The sequence below is a fragment of the Rana temporaria genome, chromosome 1, assembly GCF_905171775.1.
Source record: "Rana temporaria chromosome 1, aRanTem1.1, whole genome shotgun sequence".
Taxonomy (NCBI): domain Eukaryota; kingdom Metazoa; phylum Chordata; class Amphibia; order Anura; family Ranidae; genus Rana; species Rana temporaria.
The window spans coordinates 443,537,342-443,554,684 of NC_053489.1; the positions used below are offsets into that span (position 1 = coordinate 443,537,342).

The following is a 17,343-nucleotide window of genomic DNA, read 5'->3' on the forward strand; positions in this document are numbered from 1 at the left end:
CATTTTTTTAACTTTTTACACGTTAGCCAGCATAGGTGTTAGAAGGGGGAGGAGTTTGTTAAATGGTCCCTCAATAGGCTCTATTAACGAAGCTTTAAAGCACAACTCTGGAAAAAGTAAAAGTCAGCGCAGCCCCACTGCAATGGTTAACTGCACGTTTAGTCTAGGGATGGTAAAAACTGTTTTACTTACCTGATCCTCCACTCCCCCAGTAGACAACATTCCCCCATCCCCATGCTCTAGCAGTGGACTGTCCCTCAGCATACTGATGCTTAATCAAGGGTTATGGTCCCTGCATCAGCCTTGATGACGTCAGAAGCATTTAACAACCGGAGTGCAGGTACTGATCTAGCAGTACAAAAGAGCCTGCAGAGACAGAGGATCAGGTAAGCAAAACCACATTACCTGGTCCTACTAGGCATACACAGGCAGTTAACCCTTTGCAGAGAGGGCACAGCCCACATACAAGAAGGAAATGTTACTTTTCTTGGCGTTCAGCGCTAACACACTGATAAAGACCTGTTTTACTGGATTCCTATAAATAGATATTTTTGGGGGAAATCAACAATCTTTACCTGGAAGCTTTATGATTAAGGCTCGAAATATCTACTATAATATCCTCCAAAGTATTATTGCCAGTGAAAAAGATCCAACATTTCCTTTGCCAACAAAAAATAAATTTACTTTGGTTTCATATCACAGTATAATACAGGAGTCAACAAAAGAAAGCATCAAGTAATGATTATCTAACAGTCATTTTGCAGACTATACCTGACTGTTGTAAAAAGACATTTATTACATGGAACTACAGTGTATTGGCCTGACAACAGGAGAGATTAGACCCATCTGCTGCTATGTACATTTTTTGCATCAATAAAAGGCTAGGTTTGTGCTACAGTAAACTTTTCTAACCCAACGACTGACATAAAACATTTGTTATGCTGTAAGACACTTATGGATACAATATATTGCAACTGACAAATAAGGTGGTTGTTGTGCAGTCTCAAGAAATTAGCTCTTCCTTGCAACCCTAAAAATAGACTCATCAAAATTGTTTAAAGATGATGTTAAATTTCATGTCACTATAAAATAGTTTGTTTGGACCAAGCTGGTCGAAACATACTAATTTGCTTTACCAAGTGCAGCAGTGTCTCAAAGCAAGGTATGTAATGCATGTAACTTCAGCTACATACAGTACATAGTGGTAGGTACTGGCTGTGAGACAGAGACTTCCTGTCTCACACCCAGAGTCAGTCTGAGCAGCAGTCAGCCATTCATAGGCGGCTGTGTATTCTGTGAATAAATACAAAGCTTCCTCTGATTGGCCGAGTATGAGAGGCAAGCTGATGAGGTCATGCTCCCAGATTCAGCCAAAAAAAGCATTGTATTCATTCACAGAATACAAAGCTGCCTATGAAAAGCTGAGCGCTGCTCAGACCAACTGTTTTTCTCTAGGTGTGAGCCCGGACGTGACAACAGGAAACAGACACTGTACGTAGCTGAAGTTACACGCAGTACATATAGTGCTACGGGACCTAGCAGCACTTACTGAAGCAATAGTTTGTTTGGACCACAAACAATTTAAAGCGACATGAAACATGGACATCAGTTTAAGTGCATGCAAAGTTTAATAATGAACAATCAGTATAAAATAAAAAATAAATAAAAATGGAAGCCCATTAAGAAATTATTCCTACACATCACATAAGCTTAGCTGACTTTTCTCAGTCTAGGACTGTAGTTGGCGGAACATTGTGGGCATGTGTCTGTAGCCCCATCCATGATAATGTCCTGGCCCCAGAAAACAACTGCAAGAGTATCTAAGAGCAGGCTGTAGAAGGAAGCTGTAACTGTGTTACCATGGCATGAGTTTGTTTCTTTCCCTGGAGAACTTTGGATTGTACTGGTCCATTTTCCTGTCTGTACCAAGGACCCAGTAAGAATTACAAGGCAGCAAAGCACGCAGGGCAGGAAGCATAAGCCTCATCATTGTAACAAAAAAGGCTCTACTTTCTTTTCCATCCCCGGTCAATTTCCAATCTGACCCCATCTCAGTCACTGTAGATTTCTCTTTCCCTTAATACAGGATGGTTGTTTGCTTTCCATTTTTGATGCTGAGGTTTAAGAAAAGCTGCCAATGATGTTTTTCTATTTATCTGACTCGACTTGTTTTGTGTGTTTATATAAGTGGTATTTAAGGTGCGAGAAGCAAATATGGTTTTCCCCTTAGGGGCTCCTAAAAGCCTCCATACCTCCCCAGATGTATTGCAGCTCAGGTATTGCCAGGCCCTCTTCCCACTGTTGTCCCTCAACTTCACATTTACTTGGAGTTTTTCTACCAACATGGCAGCCACGTTTTGATGGCCATGTATAGCAGCCATGTGCAAAGGTGTGTATCCACCGTTAGACTTGATGTTAAAATCAATTTCAACCCCTGCCTTTCTGGCACCCACTACAAATTTATAGAACATGTCAATTGCACCGTGCTTGGCAAACCAGTGCAGAACTGTGTAACCGGAGATGAAATCTTTTCGTAAAGCCAGTTGGGGGTCTTGATTAAACAATCCATAGACCTGAAGCCAAGACCCAGAAGCTGACTTAACAATCCAGTCATGCTCTGCGGGATCCAAGGGTACTGTTGACGATTTGTAATTAAAAGACTTTTTGAGCAAAAAATCCTCATTTGCTTTTGGTCCATACTGTGCTTGATGTTCTTTTTGGTCTGCAAGCTTTACAGTAAGCTTGTAATTGCTCACAGGCTTTGTTAATAAAAGCAAGTCCACGTCAGGCTGTGGAGGAACCACAACAATATCAGGAGGTCTCTTAGTGCGCGACGGGCGCCTCCTCCTATTACAATCCCTATCAATTAGTTCATCATCTGAGGAAGACATTAATTCTCGAAAGCGAGAACTTGCCCTGTGCTTTGGAGGATGTCTAGCCAACTCAAACAAGATGGGTGCTTGATCAGTGAGAAAGGATTTAGCAACGTATGGGGACTTCTTGTTTGCGGCCAGTACGTTAGGTTCGGGTTCGCAATCCACTAGAGTATCTTTGGCTCCCAGCAGGTCCCCACTTTGCAGCTTGCTATATTGTTCAATAATGCTAATGAATTTTCTGTTAGGAGGGCATCTGTTAGTGTTTTCACATTTCTGCTCTATGTACTGAGTGTATTTTTCAGTGTTTGAATCGCTGGAAAAGTCTTCATCATCCCTGTGCTCAGTGTCACAGTCGCCCCCTTCACCGCTGTCACTCCCCTCACTTCCACAGCTTTCCTGATCAACAAAATCTTCCATGTCCTGCAAAGACAGTTGGCATCTTATGCTTTTAAACACAGGCATTTGGCACATCCACAAGTCACGCATATCGTTAAGTAGTAAAGGTGGTGAGGGGCATGGACTGGCTGCCTCGTATTCTTCCAGCTGCATATCTAGAGGAGCGGTACTTGATTCAAGAGGGAGCAGCAGGGAGGAGGAAGGGTGTGTACTGTTCGTGTACCTGGAAGCTGCCAGATCCTCATAAAAGCCATGTATTTGCTGTTCATTTATATACTTGGGATTATCCAGCTGTTCTGACAGCACCTTCTGGGGAAATGTACCATTCACCTCAAAATCTGGGGTCTGGATCTCAGTGCATGCAAGTCTTTGATCTTGCTGACCCCTGCAGCTTGCACTTACAATTACAGGATTAGTAGATTCTGTCCAATGGTCCCCACCAGATAAGGGTCTCCGGTGCTCACTGGCCTCTGGGGAAGGTGACTGGGGCAATGAAGGGGGTTGAGCAGGGGAACAAAATGAAGAAGTCTTAGAATAAGGTGCTGAAAGGTTGTCTTCAGGGTAATAGTCCTTGTAATGAGTTGAAGTGCTATTGAGTGATTCAGAGGTCTTTGTAGGAGCATTACTTGGGGGCGAGGTGGTCTTGTTGAAGGGTATATAGCTATTACTGGGGGGTAACGTGGTCTTGATGAAGGGTATGGAAGTATCACTGGATGTTGAGGAGGTCTTGGTGAAGGGTATGGAGGTATCACTGGCGGGTGAGCACGTCCTGGTGGAAGGTATGCAAGTATCACTGGGAGAGGAGTAGGTCCTGATGGAGACTGTAGACATATTACTGGGTGAAGAGGAGTTCTTGGTGAAGGATATTGGAGTATTAGCAGGTGAGGAGTTATTGGTGGAGGGTATGAAAGTATTACCATGTGAAGGGGAGATCTTGGTGCAGAGTACGGTATCAGCTGGCGAAGAAGAGTTCTTGGTGGAGGACATGCAAGTATCAGGAGGTGAAGAGGTGGTCTTCATGGTGGACAGGAAGGAATCACTGGGTAATGAGGAGTTCTTGTTGAAGGGTATGGGAGTATTACCAGGTGAAGAGGTATTGGTGGAGGGTACAGAGGTATCGCTGGGTGATAAGTTCTTAGTGAAGGGTATGAAAGTATCACATTGTGAAGAGGAGGTATTGGTGGAGGGTATGGAAGGTATGAAAGTATTACCTGGTGAGGAGGAGGTATCGGTGGAGGGTATAGAAGCATTACCGGATGTGGAGGGTATGGAAGTATCGCTGGGTGATAAGTTCTTAGTGAAGGGTATGAAAGTATTACCTTGTGAAGAGGAGGTTTTGGTGGAGGGTATGGAAGTACCAGCTGATGAAGACAAATTCTTTGTGGAGGTCATGTAAGTATCAGGAAGTGATGAGGTTGTCTTCATAGTGGCCAAGCAGGTATCACTGGAGGTCCTGTTGGAAGGTAATAGCTGGATGTTGCCATGTGGAAAGGTTTTGCTAGGTGAATAGGCATTGTTCACTGATGATGAGGTCTTGCTCAGGGTTGCTGTAGACTGCAGATTTCCAGATGATGAGGAAAGAGGCTTAGATGAAGGCAGTCTCATTTCTGTCTCGGTATGCGATTGTCCATGTCGGATCTTGCCATTAGAAGCCCCATTACCATTCCAATCGGGGTCATTGTAAGTCATTGGTGCCCCCCGTTGACGATCAGTGAATGCAGTCTCCCCCCGAGCATATCCCTCCTGCTGTCTGCTCCATCCCCCTCCAATCACCTGAGAGCCGATCTCCTCGTCCTCTCTATTGTTGCTGATCGCCGTCTCGTGGTGTCCGGGGATTGCGGGTGACAGCTCCTCTCCCAGCAGATCTCGGTAGCGGCTCCTGAGCACCACATATTTGACAGCTCCTTCCTGCTTCACCACGGCCACCGAGTTGACATAACGCTTGAACCCGTCCCTGCGCTTCAGGAGCTGATCGCCGGCCACCTGGGTGTCCCTCAAGAAGTGCTTGAAGTGTGCCACCAGAGAGGCATTGGGCACCTTGCCTCCGCCCTGGCATAAGAAGTCCAGCACCTCCTCCTGGCTCAGCTCCTTGGCCATGCTCACACCTTTCCCGGGCACAGCTCAGGGCATGGTGACGGCCAGCACAGCTCCGAGCTTGGATGTGAGCGCCGCAACTTCAACCTCCACACCTAACTTCCACCTGCTCTCCCGGCTCCTCCTCCTCTTCCCTCCCACATGAAGGGCACACAACGGCCTTTGCTTCCCCGACACCCATCTCCAGCCCCCGCAATGAATAACAATTCCCTCCCATCTGGGCGAAGCACCGACACAATCGCCCATCAACTGGGGGCGTGTCAGAACAGGGGGAGGGCCGGCTGAGCCCGGGGGGAGTGGCCAGGAGCGGGAATGGTACGGAGAGATTCTTCAGTGCTAGGTACGGCAAGGTGCGCGGGCTTCAGTCACCGTCTGTGTGTCTGTATGCTTATCATGGAGCCCGCTGACGTGTACACATGAGGGAACCCGCACTGCTCTCTATATATACACCAGTCCTAGACAAAAAAATACCAGTCCTAGACACACAGGGAGCTGAGAGAGAGCAAGACTGAGACACACTCAGCTCCTCCCACACCTTCTCTGAGGTACTATCACCAAGGCATGGTAGCCAATGGCAGGCAACGGCTCCATATCACCACTGCCACTTTGCTTCTTCTTTGTGAAGCAACACACATACTAAATGCTTTTTTTTTCCTCACTTGCCTACCTGAGCAATATTGAGTTTTTTCACATACATGTAATATTAAAGCGGAGGTTCACCCGTACATAACACTTTTTCGCCTTAGATGGATGCTCGTTTTGTCTAGGGGAATCGGCTAGTTGTTTTAAAATATGAGCTGTACTTACCGTTTACGAGATGCATCTTCTCCACCGCTTCCGGGTATGGGCTGCGGGACTGGGCGTTCCTATTTTGATTGACAGTCTTCCGAGAGGTTTCCGACGGTCGCATCCATCGCGTCACGATTTTCCGAAAGAAGCCGAACGTCGGTGCGCAGGCGCAGTATAGAGCCACACCGACCTTCGGCTTCTTTCGGCTACTAGTGACGCGATGGATGCGACCGTCGGAAGCCTCTCGGAAGACTGTCAATCAAGAAGGAACGCCCAGTCCCGCAGCCCATACCCGGAAGCGACGGAGAAGATGCATCTCGAAAACGGTAAGTACAGCTCATATTTTAAAACAACTAGCCGATTCCCCTAGACAAAATGAGCATCAATCTAAGGGGATTGTTTGAAAAAATTGTTTTATGGGTGAACTCCCGCTTTAAGCCGATTTTTGCTAGAAATGGACTTTGAACTCCTAACATTATCTATTTTCTCACAGCAGGGGCCCTGGAGAACAAAATGGTAACGGTTACAAGTATGTTTCATGACACGTGATATTTGTGCAGTAATTCATTTTTCCAGGAAAAATTACACTTAAAGGGGTTGTAAAGGTTCGTTTTTTATTTTCTAAATAGGTTCCTTAAAGGGGTGTTCCAGCCTTTTTTTAAGTTTATTAAAAGTCAGCAGCTACAAAAAGTGTAGCTGCTGGCTTTTAATAAACAGACACTTACCTGCTCCACGGTTCCAGCGACGTGCCGGCCGGGGCTCCGCTCCTCGCCCCCCCTCGCCGGCCGGCGTCTTCATTCCTAGTGTGGGCACCTGGCAGTGACAGCTTTCGGCTTCACGGCCAGGCACCCACTGCGCATGCGCGAGCGGCACTGCGCATGCACGAGCGGCGCGGCGCCGTCCGATTGGACAGACGCTCGCCTACAGGGAGGGGCTGCAATAAGGCGATTAAGCTATTCGCCTTACCAGCCCCTCGGCGGAAGGAGGAAGTGGGACAGGAAGTCCCACTCCTCCTGAAGCCCCCACTCCCCCCAAAAAAAAAATTACATGCCAAATGTGGCATGTAAGGAGTGGATTAAGCAGAAGTTAAATTTTTAGGTGGAACTTTGCTTTAAGCTAGTGCATTGTTGGTTCACTTACCTTTTCCTTCCATTTCCCTTCTAAGGCCGGATTCACATTTATGCAAATTGAATGCGCGTTTCCCCGCAGTCAATTCGCATAGCAGGAGAATATGACTGGCTCTCTATGGAGCCGGTTCACATATCTCTGGTGTGCCGGAAAAACGCATGCTTTTTTGGTGCGTTTCAGGTTCGATTTCAGCCCAAAATTCGGGCTGAAATCGGACCTGAAACAGTGAACCAGCACACACCGGACCCCTGCTGTGAGCCGAATGTGGCTACGGTGTGAACCCGGTCTAAATGTTTTTTTTCTTTGTCTGAATTTCTCACTTCCTGTTTCTCCTCAGTAAACTTGCCCCCATCATTCTGGCTGGGGGTTAGTCAGCGTGCTCACTCCCTCTCTTGGGACTACATCCCTGTGCTTACAGTGTCTCCCTGCAGGGATGTAGTCCCAAGGGAGGGGGCAGGCACGCTTACTAACCCCCAGCCAGAACGGTTTGGATGATGGGGGCAAACTTACTGAGGAGAAACAGGAAGTGAGAACTTCAGACAAAGAAAAAAAACATTTAGAAGGGAAATGGAAGGAAAAGGTAAGTGAACCAACAATGCACTAGCTTAAAGGAACCTATTTAGAAAATAAAAAACAAACCTTTACAACCCCTTTAAAGCGGAGTTCCACCCAAAAGAGGACGTTTTGCTTATCTGCCACATTTGGCACCTTTCGGGAAGGGGAGTGGGTACCTGTTTTTGACATGTATCCGTCCCCACTTCCAAGAGATCTCGCCGTGGTGGGATCATTCAAAAGTTCGCCCCCCCTCCTTCTTCCTCCGCCGCCGGGTCATTCAGAAAGCGCAGCGAGCTTCACGCATGTGCAGTAGGGAACCAGCTGTGACGCCAAAAGACTTCACTGCTGGTTTTCCTTACAACGAATGGCGGCGGCAGCATCTGAGAGCTGATGGAAACATCGACTGCGGTGCCGACATCGCCGGACTCCAGGACAGGAAAGTGTCCTAATAGTAAAAATCAGCAGCTGCACTACAGGTGAAACTTGAAAAATTTGAATATCGTGCAAAAGTTTATTTATTTCACTAATGCAACTTAAAAGGTGAAACTAGTATATGAGACTCATTACATGCAAAGCAAGATAGTTCAAGCCGTGATTTGTCATAATTGTGATTATGACTTACAGCTCATGAAAACCCCAAATCCACAATCTCAGAAAATTTGAATATTGTGAAAAGGTGCAATATTCTAGGCTCAAAGTGTCCCACTCTAATCAGATAATTAAGCCATAACACCTGCAAAGGATTCCTAAACCTTTAAATGGTCTCTCAGGCTGGTTCAGTAGGAATCACAATCATGGGAAAGACTGCTGATCTGACAGTTGTGCAGAAAACCATCATTGACCGTCCATAAGGAGGGAAAGCCTCAAAAGGTAATTGCAAAAGTTGAATGTTCCCAAAGTGCTGTATCAAAGCACATTAATAGAAAGTTTTGTGGAAGGCAAAAGTGTGGAAGAAAAAGGTGCACAAGCAGTAGGGATGACCGCAGCCTGGAGAGGATTGTCAGGAAAAGGCCATTCACAAGTGTTGGGGACTTTCACAAGGCGTGGACTGAGGCTGGAGTCAGTGTATCAAGAACCACCACACACAGACGGATCCTGGACATGGGCTTCAAATGTCATATTCCTCTTGTCAAGCCACTCCTGAAAAACAAACAACGTCAGAAGCATCTTACCTGGGGTAAAGAAAAACACACCTGGTCTGTTGCTCGGTGGTCCAAAGTCCTCTTTTCTGATGAGAGCAAATTTTGATTCTATTTTTTCGAGTATCACCTGTATGTGTAGCTACTGACTTTACATTTTTTGCTGGAGGGGGCAGAACTTCACCCGCACTATAGCCCGATGACAGCTACAGCCCATGCTTCCTTAGCCGGAAGGGCATCAACAGACATCCCCCTGTGATTACGCTGCTCACACACTCTGTGACTGCCAAGTCCTTTAGACTTAGCTGATAAGAGAATAGAGTAAAGGGCCAATCATAGTGGGCCCTTTACCCTGTAATCAGCTGTCAGCCAATGACAGCTGATCACGGAAGTAAACAAGCTGATTATCAGCTTCTTTTCCTCCTCACGTTCAGTGTGAGGAGAAAAGCAGAAAGCCAGTAACCAGCTTCTGTTACAGGGACATCGGCCGGCGCCTCTGTGCCAGCCAGTGCAGCTAATTAGTGCCACCTATCAGTGCTCATCATTGCCCACCAGTGCTGCCTATCAGTGTCCATCAGTATCACCTGTCAGTGCCGTCTTATCAGTGCCACCAATCAATGCCACCCATCAGTGCAGCCTATAAGAGCCCATTAATATCACCTATCAGTACAGCCTCAGCAGCGCACATCAGTGAAGGAGAAAAATGACCTGTTTTTATAAAAAAATACAAAAATTCTTTCTTTTTTTACCCCAAAACATGTTCAATATTTTTTTGCTTCTTTAGCAAAAAATAAAAAACCCAGCAGTGATTGAATACCACCAAAAGAAAGCTCTATTTGTAGAGGGAAAATATTTTTTTTTTTTAAATTTGGTACTATATTGCATGCTGATACAGACAGAGGGCGGCTAATACAGCCAGGTGGGAAGCTGAAACAGCTCAGAGGGCAGCTGATACAGTCAGGGGAGGGCAGCTCATACAGCTCAGAGGGCAGCTGATACAGCCAGGAGGCAGGGAAGCTCATAATGCTGATACAGCTAGGGGGCAGCTCATAAGGCTAATACAGCTAGGGGGCAGCTCAGGGGACTGATACAGCCAGGGGGGCAGCTCATCAAACAGATCCTTGCCTATGGTGCAATCACTGTTGACCCACATGCACATTTGCAGTTGTGCATAAGCACAGGGGGAATGGGGTGCTTTGAAATATTCTGTTACATTTTATTGTCTTTAAATGTATTTTTCTCGACATTTTCGTTCAACTCTATTGCTATCATAAATTGATGAACAACACCCTTATTCTTATTGCAGAATCGCAACAATTGTGGGACGCAATTGTGATCCTATTGCTTGATAATGGCACCTCAATCCCGGTGTGATTGTTCCGCGATTGGCGGGTGATACATTGCGCTGCAATTATGGAAAAAACGCACGCGCAAAGCTTGTCGCTCAAAAAGGTGCAGGAGCTTCTTTTGGGTGACAGCGTTGCACGTTGCAATTTTGCTGGAATCGTGGCAAAATCGCACTGGGATTGGGGTGCCATTAACAAGTAATGGCATCGCAATTGTGTTGCTCATTTTGCAGCAATTCTAGAATCTTGGGCAGAATTGCAGCGATTTCAAACGCCTAGTTGTGAATGGAGCTTACATTTTGTATAGCAGTTGTCAAAACATTTTGAAAAAGGAACATTATTGAAAAATTATCCAGCACTCTACATTATGAACATGTACATTTTTGGAAAAGCAATCAGCAGTAGATCGCTTTTCAGAGAAGGTACAGGAACAGCTGACAGGCATTCAGGAGGTGGCACGGCTGCCTCCTAAATGCCTATATTATTTTTTTTGGCAGCTGAATGTGAATAACAATCTGCCAACGCAAGCCTAGCACTTGGCTCACGGTTGCATAGTGCGTTTGAAAAATGTACCTGAAGGAATCTGGTGTGATCAAGCCCTAATGCTTCATTCAAACTTCAGCGTTTTGGAGCTTGAAGCTCCAAAACGCTGGAGGAGAAATCAATTATTCTTCATGAAGCCAAACGCCTGAAGCTCAAAAAAGTTCTGGAGCTTTTTTTGTAGCTCAAATTGGCAGATTTTCATGTTATTTTACTCCCATGGAAATGCGGGATTCATGCATTTCTTGATCATACATCACGGGACACAGAGCCTTAATTACTTAATGGGTTATGTAGTCACCACAGGTGATTGGACACTGGCAAACCCAAATAGAATTGAGTTCTTCCCCTATTTAACCCCTCCCAAATGGAGAGTACCTCAGTTTTTTCGCCAGTGTTAAGGTGGTTGATCACGTTCAACATGTGCTAAGAAGAAAAATGCTCTTTTGATGGTCTGGCTGTGGAGACCTAGGAGCTATAACCAGATCCATTCCTCTGGCTGATATCAAAGACCTAAGATGGTTGGTACCCAGGCCTCGTGTAAGAAGAAGCAAGGTTTGCCTGTAATGTCTCTCTGCGGAGGTTTGGACTCTGGGATCCAGACTTTGGTGCACCGTGCACTAACACATATGTGGCACGAAAAGTTTCTGGCAAAGTCTTCTACAGGTCCAGGTATGAGGTTTTTTCCTAATAAAACCCTTGGTAAACCTGAAGGTTGGCACAACTTGCCCGCCATGATGGGTGAAAGCTGGAACTACTTTTTAGTAGCTTTCCTGCGGCGTGGATCAGGTAAGAAGAAGATCATTTTATTTATGTACTATCTTCTTTGGATTAGGATGTCTTTCCTGGTTCTCACCACTGGAGGGAGTAAGTGCAAACCTGGTGTTTTCTTACATAGCCCTCCAGGAATGCATGCTTTGTGAAGTTGGTCAAATATAACACCACTCGCCTCCTTCTGTTGCAGGCTCTGCCACAATACGCACACATGACAGAGGCGCGTGTGTGCGCCGCGAGCACGCTTTTACTGTCTGATAGAGACATGGATAGGGGGAGGGCCGGTGGTTGCTAGTGATTTGTGTGCAATGCAGGACACCTGTGTGCAGGTGCCAAGAGGCTGGTTCAAAAGCCCAGCATGCCAGAGCCTTCTGTAAGCGGCGTGGACACAGAGCTGTGGGCTGTAAGCATCCCTGTGGATTGAACCAGGTAAGACTCCTACTCGGCATCAGGTTGTGCAGTGAGCTGATATTTTTTGTGTATTGTAAGACTATAGCACAACACTGATTGAATTTATATTTGTGGATAGTACCTTTGCTTTGCAGTAAGGACTATGTTCCAGAGAAGAGGGTCTAGAGCAGTGTTTCTCCAGTCCTCAAGGCGCCCCAACAGGTCATGTTTTCAGGATTTTCCTGAGATGAATTGGCTGTGGTAATTACAAAGGCAGTGAAACTGATCAAATCACCTGTGCAAAAAAATGGAAAGCCTGAAAACATGACCTGTTGGGACGCCTCGAGGACTGAAGTTGAGAAACCCTGGTCTAGGGTGAGTAAAAGAGGCACCAGAAAATCCCTGTGTACGGCTAAGGATTCTGAACATGCCTGCAGTTTATCATCCCCCTCTGTCAGCCTGATAGCAGCCTCACAGAATGAGTCCCTGTCTGGTTTTGCAGCTTCTCCTATGGCAGCTCCTGTATACGTCACTGAGGACGCTTTAAAAGTTGCTTTGGATGGCTTGGAAGGAAGGATTGCTGATATTGTCGCAACCTCCTTGAGAGATAGCAGAAAACGGGGTAGATCCCCTTCATCTGCTCTGGCTCTCTTTTCAGATGAGCCTTCTGAGGGTGAAAAATCCCTCTCTGGAGATGAGGATCATGTGCAGTCTGAAGACTCAGAGGATGAGAGGTTTCCTGTAACTTCCCAGTCGCTAAAGATGCAGGTGCAATATTATGCAGAGATGGTGCGTGCCACTTACAAATTGCCCCCTGTTGAAGCTTCTAGGCCCTCTGTTTCCTCTTTGGGATCCTGGAAATCCCCACAGGCTGCGTGCGCCTTTCCGGTTCATCCCTTGCTGGATAAACTGAGGTATGATGACTGGGTTCGCCCAGATAAACTGTTTTCTCCTCCTAAGCAGTTTTCTTTCCTTTATCCTATGGAGGAAGGTTTCACCAAGAAATGGGGGGTACCTGCTATTGATGCAGCTATTTCTTGTGCAAACAAAAACCTGACCTGTCCTTTAGACAACGCGCAGGGATCCAACTGATAAAAAGCTGGAGTCCTTATTAAAAGCCTCCCCTGCCATGGCTAGGGCTGTAGTACAACCTGTAGTTACAGCCATTGGTGTATGTCAGTTCCTCAAGAAACAAATGAAGCAGATGATTAACCTCCTCCCTACAGAGGAGATTGAGGTTTATGAGGACCTTCCTAAGGCCTTGTGCTTTGCGATTGATGCGATTATGGACGCTGTTCAACAAGCATCTCGCTTGAAACCTCCTGCAGGTACACATGCACAGGTCCCTTTGGTTAAAACATTGGGAGGCCGAGGCTTCCTGCAAGAAATACTTGGCAGCATTCCCCTTTGGGGGTGAATGCCTGTTTGTATAAGACCTGGATAAATACATCCAAAAGATTACCGGAGGCAAGTCTACTCTATTGCCGGTTAAGAAGAAGAGTAAGCATCCCTCTTTTAACCTCTTGACCACCGCCCCATGTCAAAAAGACGTCCTCCTTTTTAAAGTTGAATATCTCGATAACGGCAGCAGCTGCTGCCACAACCGAGATATTCATCTTTGCAGGGGGCGGTGGTGTACACGATAACGGCGGTCTCCGCGGCGGATTCGCCGCGAGATCGCCGTTATCGGTGGCGGGAGAGGGGCCCCCCCCCCTCCCGCCGCTCTCCCGCGCTCTCCGCCGCTTACCGGAGCCGTCGGTAGCGGCGGAGGGGATCCGATGTGTCCGGCAGCTGAGCGGGGACGGGACTGAAGGAGAAATCTCCTTCACCCGTCCTCATAGCTCTGCTGGGCGGAAGTGACGTCAAAACGTCAGTCCCGCCCAGCCTCTTAAAGAAACATTTTTTTTTTTGTCATTTGAAAAAATGACATTTTTTTTTTTTTATTTTTTTTTTTTGCATTTAAGTCTAATTATGAGATCTGAGGTCTTTTTGACCCCAGATCTCATATTTAAGAGGACCTGTCATGCTTTTTTCTATTACAAGGGATGTTTACATTCCTTGTAATAGGAATAAAAGTGATCAATTTTTTTTATTTTATTTTTTTCAGTGTAAAAAATTATAAAACTAAATAAAAATAAATAAGAAAACCAAAAAAAAATTTTTTAAAGCGCCCCGTCCCGACGAGCTCGCGCGCAGAAGTAAACGCATACGCGAGTAGCGCCCGCATATGAAAACGGTATTCAAACCACACAAGTGAGGTATCGCCGCGATCGTTAGAGCGAGAGCAATAATTCTAGCCCTAGACCTACTCTGCAACTCAAAAAATGCAACCTGTAGAATTTTTTAAACGTCGCCTATCGAGATTTTTAAGGGTAAAAGTTTGACGCCATGCCACGAGCGGGCGCAATTTTTAAGCGTGACATGTTGGGTATCATTTTACTCGGCGTAACATTATCTTTCACAATATATAAAAAAATTGGGCAAAATGTATTGTTGTCTTATTTTTTAATTCAAAAAAGTGATTTTTATCCAAAAAAAGTGCGCTTGTAAGACCGCTGCGCAAATACGGTGTGACAAAAAGTATTGCAATGACTGCCATTTTATTCCCTAGGATGTCTGCTAAAAAAAAATATATAATGTTTGGGGGTTCTGATAAATTTTCTAGCAAAAAAATTGTGATTTTCACATGAAGGAGAGAAGTGCCAGAATTTACCTGGTGGGCAAGTGGTTAAACATACTTTTTCTCCAGCCCCTGGAAACTCAGTCTCCAGGCAGTGGCGATGGCCCCCTTAAACTAGCACTAGGGGAAAGGCCCAGGGCCAAGCCCAAGGGCAGAAAAGAACTTGGGGTTCAAGGTCTAAACAGACCCCCAAAACTTCCCTATGAAGGGATGCCCCCAGTTGGCCGAGTGGGGGGAAGGCTGCTGCATTTTGCAAATGCCTGGCGGAACGGGGTTCAGGACAAATGGGTCATCGCCACATTGTCCTCAGGCTACAAACTAGATTTCAGAGAACTTCCACCACCCCTGTTTTCTGAGATCAAGAGTTGCCAAAGATACAGAAAAAAGAAGGCCTTTACTGTGGGCCTTGGAACACCTGTTGTCCCAAGGGGTAATCATAGAGTTAGCCCCAGAGGATCAGGGGTCAGGATTCTATTCAAACTTGTTTACGGTTCCAAAAGCAAATGGGGATGTCAGACCTATATCTGAAAAGTCTGAACTTTGCTCCTTCCGCATTAGGTCTGTCTGTTCAGTTGTTTCCACCCTTCAGGGAGGAGAAATCCTGGCATCAATAGACATCAAAGATGCATATCTACATGTGCCAATATTCCCCGCTCACCAAAGGTTTCTAAGATTTGCAGTGGATCATCGCCACTTTCAGTTTGTGGCCCTTCCTTTCGGGCTGGCTACAGCACCTCGAGTGTTCACAAAAATACTGGCCCTGGCCCTACCAAGGCTAAGGGCACAAGACATAGCAGGAACAACCTACCTGGACGATCTGTTGATCATAGATCAGTCCACCGCACGCTTGGGTCGCAATGTGCACAGCACAGTGGAATATTTAGAGTACCTAGTCTGGGTCCTCAATATGAAGAAATCTTCCTTGCAGCCTCGAAAAAGGCTAGAGTGCTTGGGCATGATTATAGACACGTCCCTAAGCAAGGTATTACTTCCCAAGCCGAAGGCAAAAGCCATAGGAGACTTGGTCCGAGTGGTAAAGGCAAAAAGAAGGCCTTCCATCCGTCTATGCATGAGATTATTGGGGAAGATGGTAGCCTCATTCAAGGCTGTCCCTTACGCCCAGTTTCACTCAAGACCATTACAGGGCAGAATTCTGTCAGCCTGGAACAAAGATGTTCAGGCCCTGGATCTTCCTATGATCTTATCTCCAGGCGTTCGCCAGAGCCTCAATTGGTGGTTGCTCCCCCAAAATCTGCCAGAAGGAAAATCCTTCACTCCAGTTATCTGGAAAGTGGTGACTAGTGTTGAGCGGAATACGCCATATTCGATTTCGCGATATATCACGAATATATAGACAAATATTTGTGAAATATTCGTTAAAATCGAATATTCGTGATATTTTATCAAAAAAAACTTTTGGGAGAAATTTCGCTAATGCGAAATTGATTGCGAAATTCTCGTGCGCGCTAAGAACACGTGAGGACGGAGATCATTTCCTGGATCTTTGCTAGTCGATTTTCGGATCGCTATTTTGTGCTGCCCAGCGAAGCGAAGATGGTGGGGAGTAACTTTTCATCCAGTGAGGAAAAACTGCTGATTAGTGTAAGTAATTTCACCACTGTTATTTCATTATCTTTAACTGCATTTTAGACTAGTTTAAAAGTTAGGATATAAGATCAGATATTAGTATTTCCCAAACAGTGTGTCTCCAGCTGTTGCAAAACTACAACTCCCAGCATGCCTGGACAGCTTGCTGATGTGGGGGGGGGGGGGGGGAAAACTTTATTGGGGGGGGGAATGTGAGAAAGGAGTGTTTTTTGTTTTTTTAGCAAGACAGGCACGCAGACAAAGACGCAGACAAAGACGTAGACAGCTACTAAACTAGAATAAAACTACTACACCTAAAACTTTTTTTTTTTTTTTTTACACGGACAAAGACGTAGACTACGACACGGACAGCTACTAAACAGGAACTAAAATACTACAGCTAAAACTTTTTTGGGGTTTTTTTTGTTTTTTTTTAGACTGAAGGACGCAGACAAGGACAAGGACTACAAATACTAAACTAATATGCACTAAACACTAACTCTACTTACACAAACTTATATGACTAAACTAAAGCTAAATTTTTTTTTTTTTTTTTTTTTTTTTTATATACACAAAACACAGAGACTAAACACACACTAAACTAAGCTACCTTAAAGAAATGTACACTTACACTAACTACACAGAAATCTATCTAACACTAAGCTACACTAACCTGGACAAAACAACACAAATCTGAGCTTTTAGAAAAGCTGTTGGGTCTTTTGCTTTGAAAAAAGCAGTTGGTTATAGAAGCAGGAAACTCAGAACTGAAAGCACTATAGGAAGCACAATGCTCTAAGCTCTAAGATCGCAATACACTGGAAAAACGCACAGAAACACTCCACTCTCTCTAGCCACCTTGTGAATCTGCACTGAAATACTGCTGGGAGTGATCTTATATACTGGTCGTGCAGGCAGGTTCCTATTGGTTGCTATGGAGGTTGCTAACCTCTGACAACTGTGGTAGGAGAACTCTGATTGGCTCTGATGCAAAAGAAGGGCGGAGAAAGTATTCGTCAAGCGAATATTCGTCAACATAAAAGGATCGC

The 17,343-nt window shown here is 45.5% G+C and overlaps 1 protein-coding gene across 1 annotated transcript; it reads right to left on the reverse strand.

Annotated features, from left to right (window-relative positions):
• Positions 1-524: 524 nt before the first annotated feature.
• On the reverse strand, positions 525-5,553 carry SOWAHB (sosondowah ankyrin repeat domain family member B). The gene has a single exon (XM_040326833.1). The coding sequence runs from the start codon at positions 5,367-5,369 to the stop codon at positions 2,052-2,054; it is 3,318 nt and encodes a 1,105-aa protein (XP_040182767.1). The 5' UTR covers positions 5,370-5,553; the 3' UTR covers positions 525-2,051.
• Positions 5,554-17,343: the final 11,790 nt, after the last annotated feature.